This window comes from Myxocyprinus asiaticus, chromosome 22 (assembly GCF_019703515.2).
Source record: "Myxocyprinus asiaticus isolate MX2 ecotype Aquarium Trade chromosome 22, UBuf_Myxa_2, whole genome shotgun sequence".
Classification (NCBI taxonomy): Eukaryota; Metazoa; Chordata; class Actinopteri; order Cypriniformes; family Catostomidae; genus Myxocyprinus; species Myxocyprinus asiaticus.
Genome location: NC_059365.1, coordinates 45,567,340 through 45,588,888, shown reverse-complemented (window position 1 = coordinate 45,588,888; position 21,549 = coordinate 45,567,340). Strand labels below are relative to the sequence as shown.

Sequence of the window (21,549 nt, the reverse complement as noted above, 5' to 3'; positions counted from 1 at the left end):
AAAAATAACGCCTCCAGCACGTGTTTCTGTGCGCCGTTCACCATACTGGAGATGAAACAGCGTGTGCATATGACGCAACGCGGAAATACACGACGCTTCGCGGCAGTCGCACGAGTGTGACGTACCACGGAATTCGGTGGCGTTTGTTTTACGTGTATTTATTAGAACTGTATTGCGTGTGAATGGCCGTGTTTAATTACGATTTAAACAACGATGCGATAATTGTCTTGTAAAGAAAAACTATTGTTTATGCGACTGACGTCACAGATCGGCGAGTGAGCGGCTGTTTGATCAACAGACTGCAGGTATCGGTCATCATCTAATCACATTCACGATCATCTCTCATCAATCACTCAAACTGTTTTATGATCGTAACATTTCTCGAACAGGTTTAATTAGCTTCATCTAGCAGGTAACGTATAGTTGTCCTTTAGAGTAATACAGTTCCCTAAATATAATACATCCTCTAATGTAGCCGACCTGATTATTGACAGAATAAAGTAAACTCACTGTAACACCAGAGGCATCTGCAGTCACATGTTTTTAAGATGTTCAGTTTTTCAGCAATACACAACAATATTATACAGTGGGGTCCAAAAGTCTGACACCACATTGAAACTCAGTTTTTCTTTAGTTTTGTTTTTCATTTAAACCTAGAGAAACAGAAAGCTTTAGGATAAAAAAATAAAGCAAAGAACAGTTGTGCTGTAAAAAGGAAGAAGAAATATTTAAGATTCTGCAATATTTCTGTCACTAATCAAATGAGACATTTTGTGACATTAACTCTTTTGTACAAACTGTCTGATTTCTTCTGTTGAAGCACACTTTTTGGAACATTCGAGTGCATACTGTCATTGAAACAAAAGTGGCAGATGCCAAATGCTAAGACATTCTCAAATATATGTACATTTTATGTTCTTTTCACTCAAATTGTTACACTGATAATATAAGTTGTAATAATTTTTTATTTATTATTAAAGAATGCAAAATGGAAGCATTTTCTCAGAATTTTTGTGTTAATCTCGTCAATTAACATTTTCGTCAGTGATTTTGAAGGTTTTTTTGATTTTGTCAACGATAAGGAATACAAGACATAAAATAAGCATAATGACGTTAATTAAACTGTTTGATTAAAGCATACTGTTGACAAAAAAATATGACAAGAAAAAAATAATACTGCAAGATGTTGCAATATGAGGAACAAATGAGGAAACGTCTAGATAAACTTCTCATTAACCCTTAAACTGGCAAAAGTGGAAAATGATTAGCAAAAAATCTTTTCATCTCACTTTTGATATCATTTGGACTTAAGTAAAACATATCCAAAGGAATTTTTTATATATTTTGGATTTTATGAGTTGTCTCTCCAAGGATACGTTGCCCTATTAAGGTACAAAAAAGTAAAAGTCATCAATATTTCTGTTTTATTTGATGCAAAAAAGATGAGTTTCTGACTTCCCCTCTTATTTTAAAACATATCATAAATGCACTACACACAGTGCAATATTCTGAACTGTCTTAATCACAGAAAATAATAACAGTCTTTAAAGCATGAAGAATTCCAAATACAGTAACTTCTAAAAAGTAGCTAATGCTTTATTATATGCTATTATTTCAGGAGCTCAGGTTTTCACAACAAAGACGGTTGTACAGTATTTTGTGTGTAGCCTTTTAAATTAAGAAAATGTTTATAAATTATTTCTAAATGTTTGAATATTTGATTAAAGTTTTATCTGTTACAGTTTGACACACTTTTGTTTGTGTGTGTGTGTTTTTTGTGATTTTTCTGCACATTATCATTAAATAAAAGATATTATTTTCACTGACTAAAAATGACAAAATATTGACTAATTTTAAAGGACATTTTCATCAAAAGACTAAAACAAAAAACTGTGTAAAAATAAACACTGCACTTAACATCTTTGTGATGTTTTCACTGTTTAACCAGGTTTATTTGCTGTGATGGCGATCCTGTTTGCAGTGGTTGCTCGGGGCTCCACTGTTCTGGCCAAACACACTTGTTTCTCTGGAAACTTTCTGGAGGTGACAGAACAGATTCTGGCCAAAATACCATCTGAAAATAACAAACTCACATACTCTCACGGCAGGTATGACTGATATTCTGCTCTGATTCTGTGATGTAGTTATGGCTGTACGTTTATGACAAAAATCATTATTGTTCATATAGGCAGTTTAAATACCTTTCATCAGGTACGTGTCTAATACAGAGGAAACAACTCCTGTTCTTGAGCAGGCGTTTTTATGTTGTTTGTGTGTGTTATGAGTTGCAATCCAGATAACTGCTCATTGTGGCTGTTACCAGTGGCGTTAAGTAACAGCAGCAATGTTTTCTCGTGCACAGAGATGCGCACAGCACTCTACTGGGTAGGGTTGCTCCAGCTGTGCGTAAGGTCTCATTTAAGTTAGGACATAAAGTTCACACTAAGGGCTTAGTAACTACTAGTCAGTTTGTCACTAAAGGCCTGTTGACGGAAGGTCTGTTCACACGTAGTCCGTAAAAAGATGAAACTCAAAACTATTTCACTCCTGTAACGCTGTTGCGTTGCTGTTGTCATACCAGTCTCCTGTCCACACCCTTCAGCTGTTAGAGATTAATATATTGAATGCTGTTAAAGCATTTATTTAAATAAATTCGGCATAACTGTTTCATTTTGTTCTTTCCATGGTGTTAATGCATTTTAAGGAGTATATAATCTGTGTTTTTTAATGCGAGTGAGATGAGTAAAGAGCACTGTTGCGTAAATGTATTTCCTATTTATATTTGCACATGCATTTATCTACGAGTATCTTCCAAACGGACTCCAGAACCCTTTTTTTTTATATAATGCCTGGATAATATAACACAAGGTACAGTGATATAAATACACATGGTAAAGTGTACATTAAGAATAACAGTTTAGTATAAAATAGGATGCATATATTAAAAATAATATAAAAGAAATTTTTTTTTTTTTTTATTGATTTCATTCAACAAATTAAATAAACATAACAGAAAATGCAGAATTAAATTATATAAAATTAAACTCTTCCCCCCGAACATCCCCGAGCTCCATCTCCTAGACTCTGAATTAGCAGTAATAGAGTAATAAACTGATGCCTCATGACCTTTTCCAAAAGCAGTAATCACCACTCCCAGAGTATATGCAGCTTTAGGGGGGTGTATGCTACTCCCAAAAATAGTACAGAACAGGTGGCGCAACAGTAAATACCTAAAGAACTGAGACCTGGGAATCCTCAAATGTTGAACCATATTTTCAAAGGATCTCAAAACTCCACTCTCATATAGGTCACCGAGCGTATTATCCTCCCCCTTTTCTTTATTTAAATTATTGCAAAACTTTGTTATATTATCCTTGCAATACAAATAGCTGTGTGGTTCTGAAATTCATTTGTGTATAGTAAAATATTGCATTTAACAAATATTTTTATGGGATCTGTTACTACGAGCTTAGTGCAAACGAACCTCGCTGCTATATTTAATGCCATGAAAATATAACAGGCACTGTGATATACATATTAAATAATGTACATTAAAACAAAACACCTTAAGTAGACTTTCAAAAACAGAGTGGGTTTATGTTTGCAGTACAAAGGGTTCATGTACTGCAATTATTTATTTATAAGTATATAATTTTCTGGTTGTGTATCAGCTGCATGTCCAATGCCGGTGTTTGCCAGTTGATTAGCGCCACCAACATGCTGGATTGAGCAGCTGCAGCTTTTTTTACAAAAAGCTCTTATCTCATTTGTCAGTCAGTTTTCATCGCAGTCCGAAGAAAGAAAAAAATCGGAACACTCTCTGTTAAAAAAACCTTCTGATTGTCGGAGGACGATTTGTCGAACTCGGTATGAATAGCAGCATCGGAATCTGTACATTGTTAACTCACAAAAGCTCATTCGGAACAGACATTTGTATCAAAAAAACGGGTTTGGTGTGAACAAGCCTCAAGTCAGTGCTTACTTTGGTTGCAACACCTGTTCTATGGTAACACTTAGCTAGTAGGTCGTAAGCTCTCCGTAATGTGTAGTCGCATAATACTGTATGACATTTACCTTTATTGACCCAATAAGCAGCATTCAAATTTGAACAAGTGTTAAAAAGCCATGCGTTTCAGTTTTATCTTGTTTCGGTTAATGTTAAAAACTTATTTGGTCGGATAACTGTCAGCTGTAATTAACTATATTCCCTTTGAAATACGATATGTAATTTTAGTTTTTTATGATTTTTTCATATTTTACTAGAATTTACACTTTGACACGATTTTATTATTTTTTTTTTAATCGGGAAATCAAGGTTTTGGATAAAAATATTAGCAAATGCTATAGTAAGATATGTTGTCAATCCACCAAAGGCTGAATAAGGAAGTATGATCAGCTCATAAATAAATGTAACATAGAGTGATAAAATCCAGTAAAATTTTCCAATATTTCTAGACCATAAATGGGCTCGGCGTTGTGCACATGTTGATGAAAAAAAGTCTCCTTTCTTTTCTTTAAATACTCATAATAAAGTGTTATGGACCGCTTTATATCAAATCATTTGGATAGGCTATAAATGATAGAATCAAACATTCACCGCTCATTCATTTACCATGATTATTCAGATAGATTGCTTATTGCTTTGATCTGTGAAATATTTCAGGTGTACTGCATCTATAGCCAATATTTGTTTGCAATTAACAAAAGTCCATAATTGACAGAGTACATAAAATCATGATAAAAATCTTGTCCTTGTCTTACCCCTATTCACTACAGTAAGCCTACAATAAAGATTTTTATTATGAGCTGGCGAGTTGGATTTTGTGCAAAATCGCAGGCTTATGTTATTCGTCCTTGCGTGTTTACGTCAAGTCCATAAACTCAGAAAAGAAGGACCGGCTACTGTGTGGCGTGGGTGTAGGCTGGGTAAGCTATGGTGGTTCAGTCATTCGCTGTTCAGGACAGTAGAGGCAGGACATCAGTCTCCAGATGGATTTTTAACTATGAACTGCTTGCCAAAGTTGTTTTTTGGCTATAATGCTTGGATATGTGTTCTGATAAGGATTTTGAAGCTCATACTGGTTGTCAGACTTTGATTAATCGAACATTACTCGTATTTACCGATTGCAATCATGTTTATTAGGCTACGTTTTCTGGGGAAGTTACTCTAACAAGTTTACTAATATTCATAAGTGTTTGTGTCCCTAAGTGTGAGTGCCGCTGTTTTCTTATTTCTTTTATCCCAGTCACAGAAATGCACAAGTTGTTTTCACTTTCCATCGCTCTTTTAGCAGATAGTTGGTTTAATCAATGGACAATTTAAAATTGAACCTAAAATCCACAATAGGAACAAGCTAGTTCCCTATGAGTTAGGGCTGGGCGGTAAAACAACATTGATATTTATTGAAAAAAATTATCGATGATAAACTTGAGTAATCTGAGAAATTTAGCCTGTGTTATACATCTAGAAAGTTATACACACAACTAGCTAACTGAATCAGTCATGAAATCAGCCAGTTAGGAAGTGCCCTGCTGTTATGGAAACCGGTAATGAGGCCAGATGAGGCTCAGTAGCTAGCTATCCAGTAAATAAGACATTGTTGTGTACCGAACTAGACAGCACTGATAATGCAATACTACTGTCGAACGAACACTACAAACAGGGTTCCTACGCGTCCTGGAAAACCTGGAATTTTGCAATGCAGTTTTCCAGTCGTGGAAAATTAGAAAAATACCTAAAATGTCCTGAAAAATTATTATTTGTCCTGGAAAATATTTTAGTATAATAAAACAGTTTGACTGTGTTGCTAGCAAGGTTTTCATTACATGTACAAACATAGTAACGATCTGGACTCAGAATAGGAGTCAAATACACATTTGTATCGTTTTGTCACTGCCGGTGACTGCGCATTGTGAAACAACATCAACGGTTAAGGGTGCTTACACCCTTGTGATTGATTACAGCAGCAGCCAATCGTGTGCTTGGCAATCGCAGTCCAACTGAGACAGATCGCTTGATAGGTTACAGCTACTGCCAATTGCGTGCATGGCTACAGCAGCGTGTGCACAGTGAGAAGCGGCACTCGTGAAACTTCTCATTCATAAACAAACGGAATGACCTGGTACATATACTGACCGACTGAATGAGAGGGGCATGTTGTTTGTTTACTTCAGTGCCGCTTGACACTGGCGATGAACAGAGCGTTGTCGACTCAACTCATGTGAAATGAACTTTACAATGACGAAAGGACATTATTGAAACTCAAAATTATTATTATTATTAGACTATTATTGTTGTCTTTTCTGATAAATGTCATGCTCAACATTTTAAATACTGTAGGAAAATGATACAGTAGATCTGCTTTGTTCTTATAATGCTTAAACATTTGACTGAAGTCAGTAGATTTGTCATGCAAATTTTAATAAAGGAGAAGGTAAAGACGTAATTGATACTCATTAATATTATTAGACTATTATCTATGTATTTTTGTATGAAAAGTCATACTCGGCAGTTCACAAACTGAAGGAAAATTATAGATCTTCTTTGTTCTTATAATGCTTAAATACTATAAAGTCTCTTTGCAGATTTTGGTCGTGAACATCTCAAAATGATTCAATGACTCACTCATTGCACATAAGACCTAGTGGCATCTCCAGAAGGGGTCACTAAACTATTCAATTAATGAAACTGAACAAATTTGTGAAACAGATGCAAGCCACAACAAAGTACCCTTTATTTTTACAGCTAATTCTGCACAATTGTGCAGATAATTTGCTATTCTTTAATCAATAAAATAGCTTAAGTTGGTGCTTTTAGCTTATTCTTTAAAAAATAAAATAAACCCCGGAAAACATGTTTGTGGATCAGTGATTGTCTCCCCTTTTTCGCCCCTCATGTTTTTGCATCCCAGTGAGTTATAAACTTTAGACAACAATGACAGATGGACTATGGAGGACGAAACCTAAAAAAAATAATAAATATATAAATACACAAATAAATAAATCTCTGTTTTTATGCATAAATAAATATATAAATAATTAAATGTGCGAGGAGATGTACAAATAAATAAATAAATGCACCAATGAATGCAAAAAATAATACAATACAGTGTTTCCCCTTGAATTGTTTTCAGCAGCAGTGTTGTGCACACGTCCTCAAGCCCGCAACGCCAGACCCGTATTAACGCATGTTGGTCAAAGAATAGATTAAAACAGGGGTGTCAAACTTAATTTCAGCCTGGGCTACATCACGGTTTATTTGTGCTCTCAAAGGGCACGTTGAAAATGTGGCACCAACACCTGCTTTGGTAGCACCCATGCAAATAATATTACATGTTATGTGCTTTCAAATGCACATTTGACAGTACAGAATTTATTTTGAGGTTGGGATGCAGATGAAAATTATGATATTAACAACAGCTAATTTTTATATGGCTAAAATGAATTATTCTGATGGTGTGACTAAGTTGGGTCTTCTTTACAGATTCCTTTCATCAAGCTACTACTGATTAAACTACAGTCATCTCTTGGAATTTCTGAAGGCAAACAAAACAACTTATATTTTCCTACAATCAGAGAGAATTACAAGTGTACAGATTTTACACAGATGGAAAATGGATAGTTTGGTCCATAATTATGAAAATGCACCATAGGTCTTCCAAAGTATCCATAGTTTTAACAATTATATTTGTAATAGTTCATGGTACTATACAGTACAATTTTATTTCTGTAGCACATTTTGTTGACCAAAGTGCTTTCCAAAAGTAGTAAATAGTATAACAGCAGAAGAGCATTCACACAACACATTAAGAACAATAACTTTATCAGCCTCAAATGCCAAGCTAAAAAGATGCGTCTTTAAGCAAAACTTAAAAATCCCCACTGTAGGAGAAAGTCTAATGTTTAAAGGAAGAGTATTCCAGAGTCAGGGAGCTACAGCGGAAAAAGCACGGTCACCCTTTGATAGGGCTGCACAATTAATCGTATTTTAATCGCGATCACAATTTCTGCCTCTCACGGTTAATTAAGCATAATTGTCTGCGATATTAGTGAGCTAGCAAACAGAAATGATCAGCCAGCTAAAGCTGCAAATTTTTACTCTTTTTTTTTTATTTTTTATAATAGGCTGTGTCTAAAGATGATAGGTCAAATCACAAGCGCGTTTGAGTCTATTTTCACCTCACTTGACCAATCGAGCTCTCTTCAGAAGTTCGCTACTGACCAGTCACTTTTCAGTTTCGAGCACGCACTGACATACGGAGCCGCAGATGTTTTCGATGTTTCATATATCGCTTTGATACAAGGCTCGCATCAGAAAGCTGGAACATGCTGCCTTCGGAGACTATGTGGAGATAGGATGAAAATCTGGTGCCTTTCAAACTATTCTGAGACCATCTGTTCAGCCATTAACTGATTACACAGCAAGTCAGCTGAATAAAGTTTGGTTGCAGCGTGGTGTTAAAGCAGTTTTAGAGCGGTTCTGTGCTCAATAGCCATGAATTCCATCTCGTGCTCTCATTATACACCGGCAGCTGTGCTCGGAGTTTGGTTTGGTTCGTGCGCGTCGCTAACTTGTGTTAAACGTACTAAAAAGCACTCCAGCTTTACCTCATTGCACATTTGCGTAATTTCAGGTATGTTTGGCCATTACAGTTAGCTGCTGTTTAATGTAATTTTATTTTTTATTTAAAGGTGCATTATGTAAGATTCAGAAACCCTTGTTATTAATGACACCTGTGGCCGTTAAGTGAACTGCAGCCAGCTACCTGTTGCTCGTGCACACAGTCCATAGAGACACGAGCGAGCGAGCGAACATCGGCCAAAACAATGACATAAGGTACAAAGAGACTGAACGTGATTCACTGGCATCATGCTAACAGATGAGGTAGCATAATTAAAATTACTCTGTTATGATTGTTTTACTACAAACTTTGAGACTAAACTAAAACTTCTTATTAGCTAACGTATCATACTGATACACACATACAGCTACATACTACCGAACTATACCAAACAGTTTACTGTTATGTTGCACTATTGTATGTTTTGTATGTCATATGTTGTACTACAATCAAGAAGCCAGCGTATTTGCTTAAATGTATCCTGTATACCTGACTTTTAGGATAAAGAGAAGATTGTTGAAATTATTTGCAAGTTACGAAGCAAGGTAGCTTGCAATTCGTCAGCGTTAGCAGGCAAGATCAAGTTAGCTAAAATTACACAGATAAATTCTTATGGCACTATATTTCACATGCTTTGCAGTTATGTAAGCTTACCTGTCCAATAAGAAGAACGCCAATTCAGGGTCTGTTTTGATCCCCAAAACCGAACAAAGGTCCCTCCAGGAATCAAATACCCTGCCGATGTTCACTCTAGTTTTCGCTCGACCACGATCACGTTTCCGCTTAGCCATTCAGTAGATGAATGTTTTTTTTGGCTTACTCGGAATTTGTGTAGGAGTCTGTGTTGTGCTGGGAGCCAGTTGTGGATTTAGGCATGGGTGACGTGCAGTTGCCCCGGGGTACCACCCCCAACCCCCCCCCCCTGGTCATACATTGTTACATATTGCACCTTTATTTTAAAAAAAAATATCAAAGCTGTGGCAACAGTATTTATTTATTTTTTCCATATCGTGCAGCCCTGCCATAAAAATAAATAAATAGAACTTCAAAGGGCAGAATAATTGTGATTAATAACCATGATTAAAATTTTAAGCAAAGTAATCGTGATTATCATTTTAACCATTATCGTGCACCCATACCCTTTGATTTTAATCTTGTCTTTGGAACAAACAGGAGCATCTGGTTAGCAGACCTAAGATTTCTAGTAGTTTGAATACAAGCTGAGGGATCTTAAACAGTTTCCTGAACTTGACTGGCAGCCAATGTTAAGTTAACCATGTAAAACCATGCATGGCTCCTCACTACCATGGTTAGTAAATATGGTTTATAAATAAAGAACAATGGCATTTTGTAATGAAATAAACAGCAATCTAAATACATTTAGAACGTTTTTCTGCCACAATTACCATAGGTAATACAGTACAATTAGTGTTACTACAGTAAATCGATGGAACATTTTTGTAAGCGTTGAAATTGAAAAGCCTTATAGTGTATGTTTTCTTTGTCAGTGCTGTTTAGAAAATGGGGGCTGTTTGTTTTAAACTAGTTTCATCACCGAGACATAAGAGTTTTGCCACAGACAATTCTGTACTGCTTTCAGATGGGTTTCACAATCCCTCCGCGCATCTCGTGCTACTATGATTAATCCATGTTGATAATTGACCCGTGTAGTGCTGTTTCATTCCACTTTTGAAGTGAGCAAAATGCACTCCAAAGCATACAGATGACAGGGGAAGGCTCATTTATATTCACGAGGAAAGCGCTAACTGATTGTTCAGTGAAACGTTGCGATCCCCTGCCATCCTACGTTTCAGAAATGAGCTCGCGGGCCACTTGAAATGAAGTGAGTTTGACACGTGTTATGCGGTGACGTCACTGTAAGTGCATGAATTTGTGTGTGTATATGTGGTGGGGGCCCTTTTCGCAGTGTACAAAGCGCACAGCTGACTGGGGCTGGCAAGCTTTATGTTGCGTCAAGATTATTAAATGAACATGTGAAATCCCTGTGACACAGCACTGCTGCAAAATGCATATAGGGGAAACACAGCAATATAAAACATAGATAAATAGTTGGGGAAATGCAAATTCTGAAAGGAAATGCAAAATTGGAAGTTGATTTTTATTCCACATTTTTAGATTTCTTTAATAATTTCTTTATTTCTGTATGCTGTTGGGTATTTATCTTTCCTTCACACAACATGCTAATTAGAGGTCGACCGATAGTGGGTTTTACCGATACCGATATCAACGTTGGGCAGTACCTGCCGATAACTGATTAATCAACAAATAGTTTTTAAAATTGATACTGAATGAAAAAATAACACTCAGAGTAAAATAGTGCTGAACTTTATTACAAAAATAAACAGTACTGACTGAACCATGAAAATGTATTGTACTCTTTAAATTAAATAAATATATAAATATACTCCAGACTCAAATGTAATAATAACAGTGAAATACGTTTTTTATTCAGTGCAGTTTTATGTAGAGTAGCAATATTCACAGATAGCTGTGGTGTTCGGCTGAACTCGTGGTGAAGAGACTCAGACTATGAGCCCAGGCCAGGGGCTGTTCAAACAGATGGAACACAACAGACTGGAACTGAACGTGAGGATCTTGAGACACACTTTTCCGAGTTGAACATCTTTCCTGACAATGGATTTAAACAACTCATTGCTTAATCTGAAAAACGCAAATAAGAGAGCAAGACGCAATGGCCAAAGACCTCCACCAACTGTGAGGGGCTGTTCACACCGAACACTTTTGCAACCACCCATTTGTTTTTCTGCATAAACGCGAGATAGACGAACATCTTTGTTTCCCTTTGTTTATTCAGCGTTTCGTGCAGGAGCACTGTTTTTTAGATGATGTATCTAATTAAAAAAACTTTAAATGTATATTGAGACACCTGCTTTCTGTTAAACTGTATTTGTTGCACTGTGTCTAGCCTTTTTAGCACAAGAATGTGATCGATCTAAAGTCAGTGTATTACAGTGAGGATAAAAAAAAATTTTTGAAATCAGATGCGTTTCTGATTTGTTTATATGTTTCTCTCGGCTGCATGAAAATATTCATTTGCTTTCTCACGTCACTAGCTTTAAATATGCAACTTAGCTGGCTAACAAATGCATAAATGTGACCAGCTGGATATAAACTAATGCAAATAGATAGTAATAGATGGTAACAATCGTGACATTTAAACATTTGGGTAGGACTTGCGTGTATTTTTGTCACATTGTTCTAACCGCTTGAGATTAGCTTTAATGTAAGCGTCCTCTCAGCCATGTCGGCACATATACTGCTGTTCTCAGCTAATGCAGCATCTAGTCAACAAATTAATTTATAATGATATGACAACGTGTACTGTATACATACCTTTTCGTTGTTGATGTTTTAAATCCACATCTGAAGTGTTCTGCTCCATGCAGTGTGTAGTCTCACGTGCCAAAACAAACACCACAAGGCACCAGTGAAGTGATGCCCTCATACTGTATAATGACAGCGGACCTTTCCCAGCCGCTCCAGCACAGGACACAACAGGGAAAAACTATTGGTGTGGATTTTTGCCGATAACGAATTTCTGGAACTATCGGTTATCGGTGTAATCTGCAATTATCGGTAGACCTCTAATGCTGATGAGAGGATATCAACCTCTGTTCAGGCATCACAGTCAAACTATCGATATCAGGTGCAACAGTTTTTGGGGGGAATTTCACCATAGTGAAGAGGTCAATAGCAGAGTTGGTCTGCAAGGCAGCGAATAGTTTGGAGAATCATAAAAGCAAGATCCTTTGCTATTGATTGTTTGTGAAAATTCCGTATCATCCTTATTAATGTCATACATTTACATTTATTCATTTGGCAGACACTTTTATCCAAAGCAACTTACAAAAGAGGAACACATAAGCGAACCATCTTAAGGAGACAGTGGTACTTAAAAGTACCATATTCCAACGTTTCACTAGCATCAGAATAGTAGTATTCTAAACAGATTAAAGTGCAACAAGATTTTTTTATTTTTTTTAGTGACTGGTTAAGTGCTAATGGAAAAGATGTGTTTTTAGCCATTTTTTGGAGACAAAAAGTGAGTCAGCTTCACGGATGGAGTTGGGAAGGTCATTCCACCAACGTGGTACGATGAAGCTGAAAGTCTGGGAAAGTGCCTCTTTGTGTTGGTACAACAAGGAGACATTCCTCAGCCAACCGCAGACTTCTATTGGGTGCGTAGCTCTGCAGAAATGATTTTAGGTATGCTGGAGTAGACCCAGTGACTGCTCTGTATTCCAGCATCAGAGCCTTTAATTTGATACGTGCATCAGCCGGCAGCCAGTAAAGAGAGACAAGGAGTGGTGTAACATGCACTCTCTTTGGTTCATTAAAGACAAGACGTGCTGCTGCATTCTGGATCATTTGCAGGGGTCTAATTGCACATGCAGGGAGGCCAACAATGAGAGCATTACAGTAGTCCAGTCTAGTTATGACAAGTGACTGGACAAGCAGTTGTGTGGCATGTTCAGAGAGGAAGGATCTTATCTTCCTTATATTGTAGAGTGTAAATCTATATGATCTTGCGGTCTTTGAGATGTGGTCTGTGAAATTTAGTTTGTTATCGATGGTTACCCCTAGATTTCTGACCGTTTTGGAAGTCATTACTGTAGTTGAACCCAGCTGCACGGTGATGTTGTGTTCAACAGCAGGGTTGGCTGGAAAGACAAGGAGTTCGGTCTTGGCTTGGTTAAGTTGCAGGTGGTGTTCCTTCATCCAGGCCGAGATGTCAGCCAAATGAAGTTTTTTTTTTTTTTTGTTTTTTTTTTTTACAATAATCAGTCAATGGTGTCAAAGTCTGCCTGCTGATGTTTGATTGACATCCTCTCATTAGCATGTTGTACAAAGGAAAAATAAATAGAGAACTACATATGGAAATAAATGAATTATTAAAGAAATACAGAATGAAAAAAATCAAGTTTCAATTTTACATTTCCTTGAACATATTTGCTCTTCCCCAACTGTTTTATATTGTATTATTTTGCATTAATGGGTGCATTTATTTATTTGTATATCTCCTCATGCATTTAATTATTTATATATTTATGTATGCATAAATATATGGATTTATCAAATCAAAATCAAATCATTTTTATTGTCACACAGCCATATACACAAGTGCAGTGGTGTGTGAAATTCTTGGGTGCAGTTCTGATCAACATAGCAGTCGTGACAGTGATGAGACATATACCAATTTACAATAACATCAAATTAACACAACACAATTTAAAGTCTAATATACACATAATTACACACAACACAATATACAAATAATAACATATACTGTACAGTATACAATACACACAATATAGATACACATTATTCAATAAAAAAAGTATATATAGAATGTACAGTAGGTTGTATTGTACTGTATTGACATTCAGGCTGTCGGTTGATAGTAAGTTGTTAAGAGAGAATATAATATAATATAATAATAATATAATTTATGACAGTCCGGTGTGAGATATAAGAGTAATAAAGTGCAGTGCTGATGTATTTTGATCATGGGAGATCAAGAGTTCAAAAGTCTGATTGTTTGGGGGAAGAAGCTATCTTGGAGTCGGCTGGTGCGCGTCCTGATGCTGTGATACCGCCTACCTGATGGTAGCAGTGAGAACAGCCCATGACTCGGGTGGCTGGAGTCTCTGATGATCCTCCGAGCTTTTTTCACACACCGCCTGGTATATATGTCCTGGAGGAAGGGAAGCTCACCTCCGATGATGTGTCTGGCAGTTTGCACCACCTTTTGCAGTGCTTTGCGGTTGTGGGCAGTGCTATTGCCGTACCAGGCGGAGATGCAGCCTGTCAGGATGCTCTCTAGAGTGCAGGTGTAGAACCGTGTGAGGATATGGCGGTTCATTCCAAACTTCCTCAGCCGTCTCAGGAAGAAGAGGCGCTGATGAGCCTTCTTCACAACGACTTCAGTGTGGATGGACCATGTGAGTTCCTCAGTGATGTGGACACCCAGGAACTTGAAGCTGCTGACTCTCTCCACTGGTGCTCCATTGATGGTGATGGGACTGTGTTCTCTGTCTTTTCTTCTGAAGTCCACCACAAGCTCCTTTGTCTTACTGACATTGAGGGAGAGGTTGTGCTCCTGACACCAGTGTGTCAGAGTGTGCACCTCCTCTCTGTAGGCTGTTTCATCATTGTCAGTGATCAGACCTACCACCGTCGTGTCTTCAGCAAACTTAATGATGGCATTGGAGCTGTGTGTTGCCACACAGTCATGTGTGTACAAGGAATACAAGAGTGGGATGAGATCACAGCCCTGTGGGGCTCCAGTGTTGAGGGTCAGTGATGAGGAGATGTTGCTGCCCTTTCTAACCACCTGGTGTCTGCTTGACAGGAAGTCCAGGATCCAGCTGCACAGCGAGCTGTTTAAGCCCAGAGCCTGGAGTTTCACATAAAGCTTGGAGGGCACTATGGTGTTGAATGCTGAGCTGTAGACTACAAACAGCATTCTCACATAAGTGTTCCTTTTTTCCAGGTGGGAGAGAGCGGTGTGTAGTGTAGATGCAATGGCATCAACAGTGTAGCGGTTGTTGCGGTATGCAAACTGTAGTGAGTCCAGTGAGGCAGGCAACACAGAGCAGATGTAATCTCTGATTAGTCTCTCAAAGCATTTGCTGATGATGGGGGTCAGAGCAACAGGACGCCAGTCATTTAAGCAAGTGATTTTGGATTGCTTTGGAACAGGCACAATGGTGGATGTTTTAAAGCATGTGGGGACTACAGACAAAGAGAGGGAAAGGTTGAAAATATCCGTAAAAACACCAGCCAGCTGGTTCGCGCACGCTCAGATGACACGGCCCAGAATGCCGTCTGGGCCCGTGGCTTTGCGGATATTCACCCGTTGGAAGGATCGGGTTACATCCGCTACAGAGACGGAGAGTGAACTAACCTCTGTAGCTTCAGCTCAAGGGTGTTGTTATTTCCCTCAAAACGAGCATAAAAAGTATTTAGCTCATCCGGGAGAGAGGCAGCGGTGTTCATGGTGGAGTTTTTATTCCCTTTAAATTCCTTGATGGTGTTAATTCCCTGCCACATGCTTCTAGAGTTGGTGGTGTTAAACTGTCCTTCAATCTTGTTCCTGTACTGGAGTTTTGCTGTTCTGTTCGGAGGGCATAACTGGCTTGTTTATGCTCCTCCGCTTTCCGGAATTAAAAGCGGAGGTTCGCACATTAAGTGCAGCGCGAACTATTAGTGGCTTCTGGTTCGGATAGATCCGTGTTGTTCTGGTTGGAACGACGTCCTCTATGCACTTTCTGATGAAACACATTACGCTATCAGCGTAAAGCTCGATGTCGTCATCAGAGGTGGACCGGAACATCTCCCAGTCCCTGTGATCAAAACAGTCTTGTAGCATAGAGTCTGATTGGTCTGACCAGCACCGGATCGTTCTGAGGGTGGGTGCTTCCTGTTTCAGTTTCTGCCTGTAAGCGGGCAGAAGCAGAATGGAAGAGTGGTCCGATTTGCCAAATGGTGGGCGGGGGAGGGATTTGTAGCCATCCCGGAAGGGAGAGTAGCAATGGTCCAAAACCCGGTCCCCTCGCGTGTTAAAACTAATATGCTGGTGGTATTTTGGTGCGACTGATTTGAAACTGGCTTTATTAAAGTCCCCGGTCACAATGAACGCGGCCTCAGGGTGCGCGGTTTCCTGCTCACTTATACTCCCATACAGTTCCTTTAGTGCATGGTCTGTGTTGGCTTGTGGTGGGATGTACACAGCAGTGATAATGACCGCTGTGAATTCCTTCGGTAGCCAGAATGGTCAACACAGAAGCATGAGAAATTCCAGATCAGGAGAGCAGAAAGACTTGATAGAATGTACGTTCCTCTGATCACACCAGGATTTGTTGATCATAAAACACACCACCACCTCTGCTTTTACCTGAGAGGTCTTTCGCTCTGTCCGCTCGGTGCACGGAGAACTCCGCGGGTTCAATGGCTGAGTCTGGAATCTCCGCAGACATCCAAGTTTCTGTAAGGCAGATAATGCAGCAGTCCCTCATCTCTCGTTGGAAAGAGATCCGCGCTTTCAGCTCGCAGAGCTTGTTATCCAGAGACTGAACATTTGCCAGCAGAATACTGGGTAGCGGGGGTCGATTTGCGCGGCGTCTTACTCTGATGAGAACGCCAGCTCTGTTTCCCCTTTTCCTCCTGTGTTTCCGTGTCCGGGCTGCCCAGACAAAGGCTCCGCTTGCGTGTTTGTAAACAGCGGGTCAGCATTGAGGAATTTGAAGTCCAGTTTACGGTGTGAAATTGCTGAACCAATGTCCAAAAGTGTTTGTCTGTCGTAGACAATAAGGCAGACAACATCCAAGACAAAAAACATAAGAATTGTAAACAAAACAAACAAAACACTACCATGTTGTGTCGGAGCTCGCAACGCAGCAGCCATACTCAGCGCCATCTTGAGTCCACGATTATTTACTTATTTATAAATTTATTTATTTATTTTTGCAGGTTTTGTCCTCCATATCCGACCACTGATTTAAAAAAAAAAAGAAAAAAAATTAATTCACTGGGTTGGTAGCGTGGTGATTTGGCTTTAATACCTCGGGATGTGAATTCGTTTTCAATAATTCAGTGATCAGACTCAGCTTATACTGCGGTTACCACATGTAGTATGCTGAAAAACACAGAATCTATTCATAAAAATGGCATTAGCAATAAAACACAATGTCGTGGAATATGACATATTTGGATGAAAATTTATGTTTTAATGTACAATTAATCAAATTAAAATGGCGATGTGTCCTAGTAATAATTAAACTTAAAGTCTCTGATTTAATTGAATAAATAATTTGCAAGTGATGCACGCTTCAAAATTAATGTGTAGAGCCGTCCACTCATACACTGAAAACACATAATGATCATTATGCACGCTCTTGTGTGTGTGAGATGACAGAGAGCACTCTGAAGTGTGCAGCACATATGTAGTTATTTAGTTGAATCACAGCTTTACGGAGATTAATATTCACACTGAGCCATGGAGCAAACTGCTTATTTGGAGGTGAGAAACTAGCATCAAAAACAAACAGAAATGCCAAAATAAAAGCTCGATTTAAAGGGACGCATGTGTTTTTGCTTAAATATTACACTTGTTGGGCGCATAAAATGTCCTGGAAATGTCCTGGTTAACTGTGCCTTTAAGCAGCTTGGGAAATTCCAGAAAATGATGTCAAGCCTTTAGACAATTAGACAATTAGCTTCTGGTAGGCTAATTGGAGACAATTGGAGGTGTACCTGTGGATGTATTTTAAGGCCTACCTTCAAACTCCATGCCTCTTTGCTTGACATCATAAGAAAATCAAAAGATATCAGCCAAGACCTCAGAAAAAACAATTGTGGACCTCCACAAGTCTGGTTCATCCTTGGGAGTAATTTCCAAACGCCTGAAGGTACCACGTTCATCTGTACAAACAATAGTACGCAAGTATAAACACCAATGGACCACACAGCCATTATACCGCTCAGCGGAGAGTGGTCTCTCCATGCTCTCCTGGAGTCAACAACTATCTCTTTTGTTTTGTCCACGTTCAGAGACAGGTTGTTGGCTATGCACCAGCCCGTTAGCCGCTGCACCTCCTCTCTGTATGCTGACTCGTCGTTCTTGCTGACGAGACCCACCACGGTCGTGTCATCGGCGAACTTGATGATGTAATTCAACCTGTGCATTGCTGCACAGTCGTGAGTTAGCAGAGAGAACAGCAGTGGACTGAGCACACAGCCCTGGGGGCCCCAGTGATCAGTGTGGTGGTGGTGGAGATGCTGCTCCCGATCCGGACTGAGTTCTCCCAGTCAGGAAGTCCAGTATCCAGTTGCAGAGGGAGGTGTGCAGGCCCAGCAGGTTCAGCTTTCCAATCAGGTGCTGAGGAATGATTGTGTTGAATGCTGAACTGAAGTCTATGAACAGCATTCGAACGTACGTTTCCTTTTTGTCCAGGTGGGTGAGGGCCAGATGGAGGGTGGTGGCGATGGCATCGTCTGTTGAGCGGTTGGGACGATATGCAAACTGCAGGGGGTCCAGTGAGGGAGGCAATTGGGTCTTGATGTGCCTCATGATGAGCCTCTCGAAGCACTTCATAATGGTGGGTGTGAGTTCAACGGGACTGTAGTCGTTGAGGCAGGACACAGAAGACTTCTTCGGCATGGGGAAGATGGTGGTGGCCTTGAAGCACATTGGAACGACAGCGCTGCTCAGGGAGATGTTGAAGATGTCAGTAAGAACATCCGCCAGCTGGTCTGCACATCCTCTGAGCACTCTATGATTGATTGATTAAGTGTATGTAAACTTCTGACTTCAACTGTAAAAATATGTCATGTACATATGTAAATTCACTCATATTTAATTCAATAACTGTACATACCCCCCACTTGCACACATATTACCTCATACACATGTACATACGCCATTCTATGTTATATGGCCTATTTTTTTGTATGTCTATTTATACTCTTACCTTGTTTTATATTCTTTGTCTCACTGTAATGTTCTGTGTGCACGTGCTTGTTTCTCCTATCACCAAAAAAAATTAAAAAAAATAAATCCTTGTGTACATGAGCACACTTGGCAATAAAGCTCATTCTGATTCTGATAATGTGTCTTCAGTTGAACTCAAATCAGCCATATCACGGGTTTCTCTTAAACTGATATGTGCAGTGCAATACAAATATTAATGTGAAGTGGTCAAAACACTAAAATAAGAGTGTAAAAAAGAGTGTTTTTTATCTTCCTCAAAGCAAGTAGCCTAAAATCTTGGTTATAAATGTTTAAATAAATAGCATAATATCAACATGAAAATAGCACGTTATAACTCTGGCTCTGCAGGTGAATATCTCAGAGTGATCAGAGGCAAAGAAGGTAACCTCAAACCATGAGATTCATCCGTGCAGTACCACGGATTTTCTGCCATGTTGCCTTACATGAGACCATTCAGTCACACTTTCTAATGGCTTGCTGCTCCACTGACTAAAAAAATCCAAGGCCTGATAGTGGCAGATGTAGAGGTGAAGTTATTGAATAAAATATGTGAAATATTTATTTGAGCACTTGAATTGGTTCTCAAAACAGTAAAAGATTATTTGAAATGATATGTGGATAAATAAATACTCATGATTTTCATGATTGACGTCAACTTCTTTTAGCAGCATGAAAACAATACTGTAGTAAAATTTTCATCATACTGCTTCAAACTCGCACATTAGGACTGGATGTTGTTACTGATAGGCCTGTAGACTAATTTAAACACCTCTGATTTGCTATTTAATTCACGTACACAATGGACATGTCTGTGATTGATTACAATACTGAACCACTTGATGAAGAGTTAATTGCGACAGCCATAAGTGTAGACTTATTTACTTTTTGATTTACTGTGCTTTTTACTGGTCTGACAGGTATCTGTTGTTTTGCAGCTATCTCTTCCACTACATCTGCCATGAGAGGATTGTCTATTTGTGCATCACTGATGATGTGAGTATCTGTCACTTGAACTGTTTTACTTTGTTTTACTCTTGTGTCAACCACACACTGAGCTGTCCATCAATCTTGCAGGAGTTCGAGCGGTCACGGGCATTTTGCTTCCTGAATGAGGTGAAAAAAAGATTTCAGACCACATATGGGTCGCGGGCGCAGACTGCTCTGCCTTATGCCATGAATAGTGAATTTTCCAGCATGCTGGCTGCTCAGATGGTAAGTGTGTTTTGTTTTGCAATTTATACTGCCCTGCAAAGTCAAAACGCAATAACTACACATTTTGTCAAAACTGTGTCTCAACTATGCTCAGATCCTGAGTCCTGAGAGAACAAAGCGAGACTATTTGATAATCCACTGTTGGCTAATCAAAAGCTCTGAAGCCATTTTTCTGAGTTTCATTGTTGTTGTAGTTACTGTGTCTTGGTTTTATAACGCAGTATACATTTTCAAAGTCTTAAAATCCCTGGGCTACTGTGTTATAAAACCAAAAAACAGTAACTACAGCAACTCTGAAACTGAGAAAAATGGCTTCACAGTAAGCCCCCTCTGACAAAATGTACAAGGCCGCTCCCCCCAGAACTGGTGTAACTGAGTCAGGTTTGTAGGCCTCCTTGCTCGCACACACTTTTTCAGTTCTGCCCACAAAACTTTTATTGGATTGAGGTCACGGCTTTGTGATGGCCACTCCAATACCTTGACTTTGTTGTCCTTAAGCCATTTTGCCAGAACTTTAAAGGTATGCTTGGGGTCATTGTCCATTTGGAAGACCCATTTGCGACCGAGCTTTAACTTCCTGGCTGATGTCTTGAGATGATGCTTCAATATATACACATAATTTTCCTTCCTCATGATGCCATCTATTTTGTGAAGTGTACCAGTTCCTCCTGCAGCAAAGAACCCCCACAACATGATACTTCCACCCCCATGCTTCACGGTTGGGATAGTGTTCTTCGTCTTGCAAGCCTCACCCTGTTTCTCCAAACATAACAATGGTCATTATGGCCAAACAATGCAATTTTTGTTTCATCAGACCAAAGAACATTTCTCCAAAAAATAAAATCTTTGCCCCCATAAACTGTATTCTGGCTTTTTTATGGTGGTTTTGGAGCAGTGGTTTCTTCCTTGCTGAGCAGCCTTTCAGGTTATGTCGATATAGGACTCGATTTACTGTGGATATAGATACTTGTCGACCGGTTTCCTCCAGCATCTTTACAAGGTCCTTTGCTATTGTTCTTGGATTGATTTGCACTTTTCGCACCAAACTACGTTCAACTCTAGGAGACAGAATGCGTATCCTTCCTGAGTGGTATGATGGCTGCGTGGTCCCATGGTGTTTATACTTGCATGCTATTGTTTGTACAGATGAACGTGGTACTTTCAGGCATTTGGAAATCGCTC

The 21,549-nt window shown here is 39.0% G+C and overlaps 1 protein-coding gene across 3 annotated transcripts in view; it reads left to right on the top strand.

Annotated features, from left to right (window-relative positions):
- Window positions 1-21,549, top strand: part of sybl1 (synaptobrevin-like 1) — a 52,955-nt gene that overhangs the window by 622 nt on the left and 30,784 nt on the right. The window contains exons 1-4 of one of the 3 annotated variants that reach the window (XM_051650439.1): window positions 107-305; window positions 1,949-2,108; window positions 20,091-20,148; window positions 20,230-20,367. In XM_051650439.1, coding sequence (XP_051506399.1) covers window positions 1,963-2,108; window positions 20,091-20,148; window positions 20,230-20,367 — 342 coding nt within the window. In that variant the 5' untranslated portion in view covers window positions 107-305; window positions 1,949-1,962. Of the gene's footprint in view, window positions 1-106; window positions 306-1,948; window positions 2,109-20,072; window positions 20,149-20,229; window positions 20,368-21,549 lie in introns of those variants that run through there. The other 2 variants (XM_051650437.1, XM_051650438.1) reach the window with 2 other exon arrangements.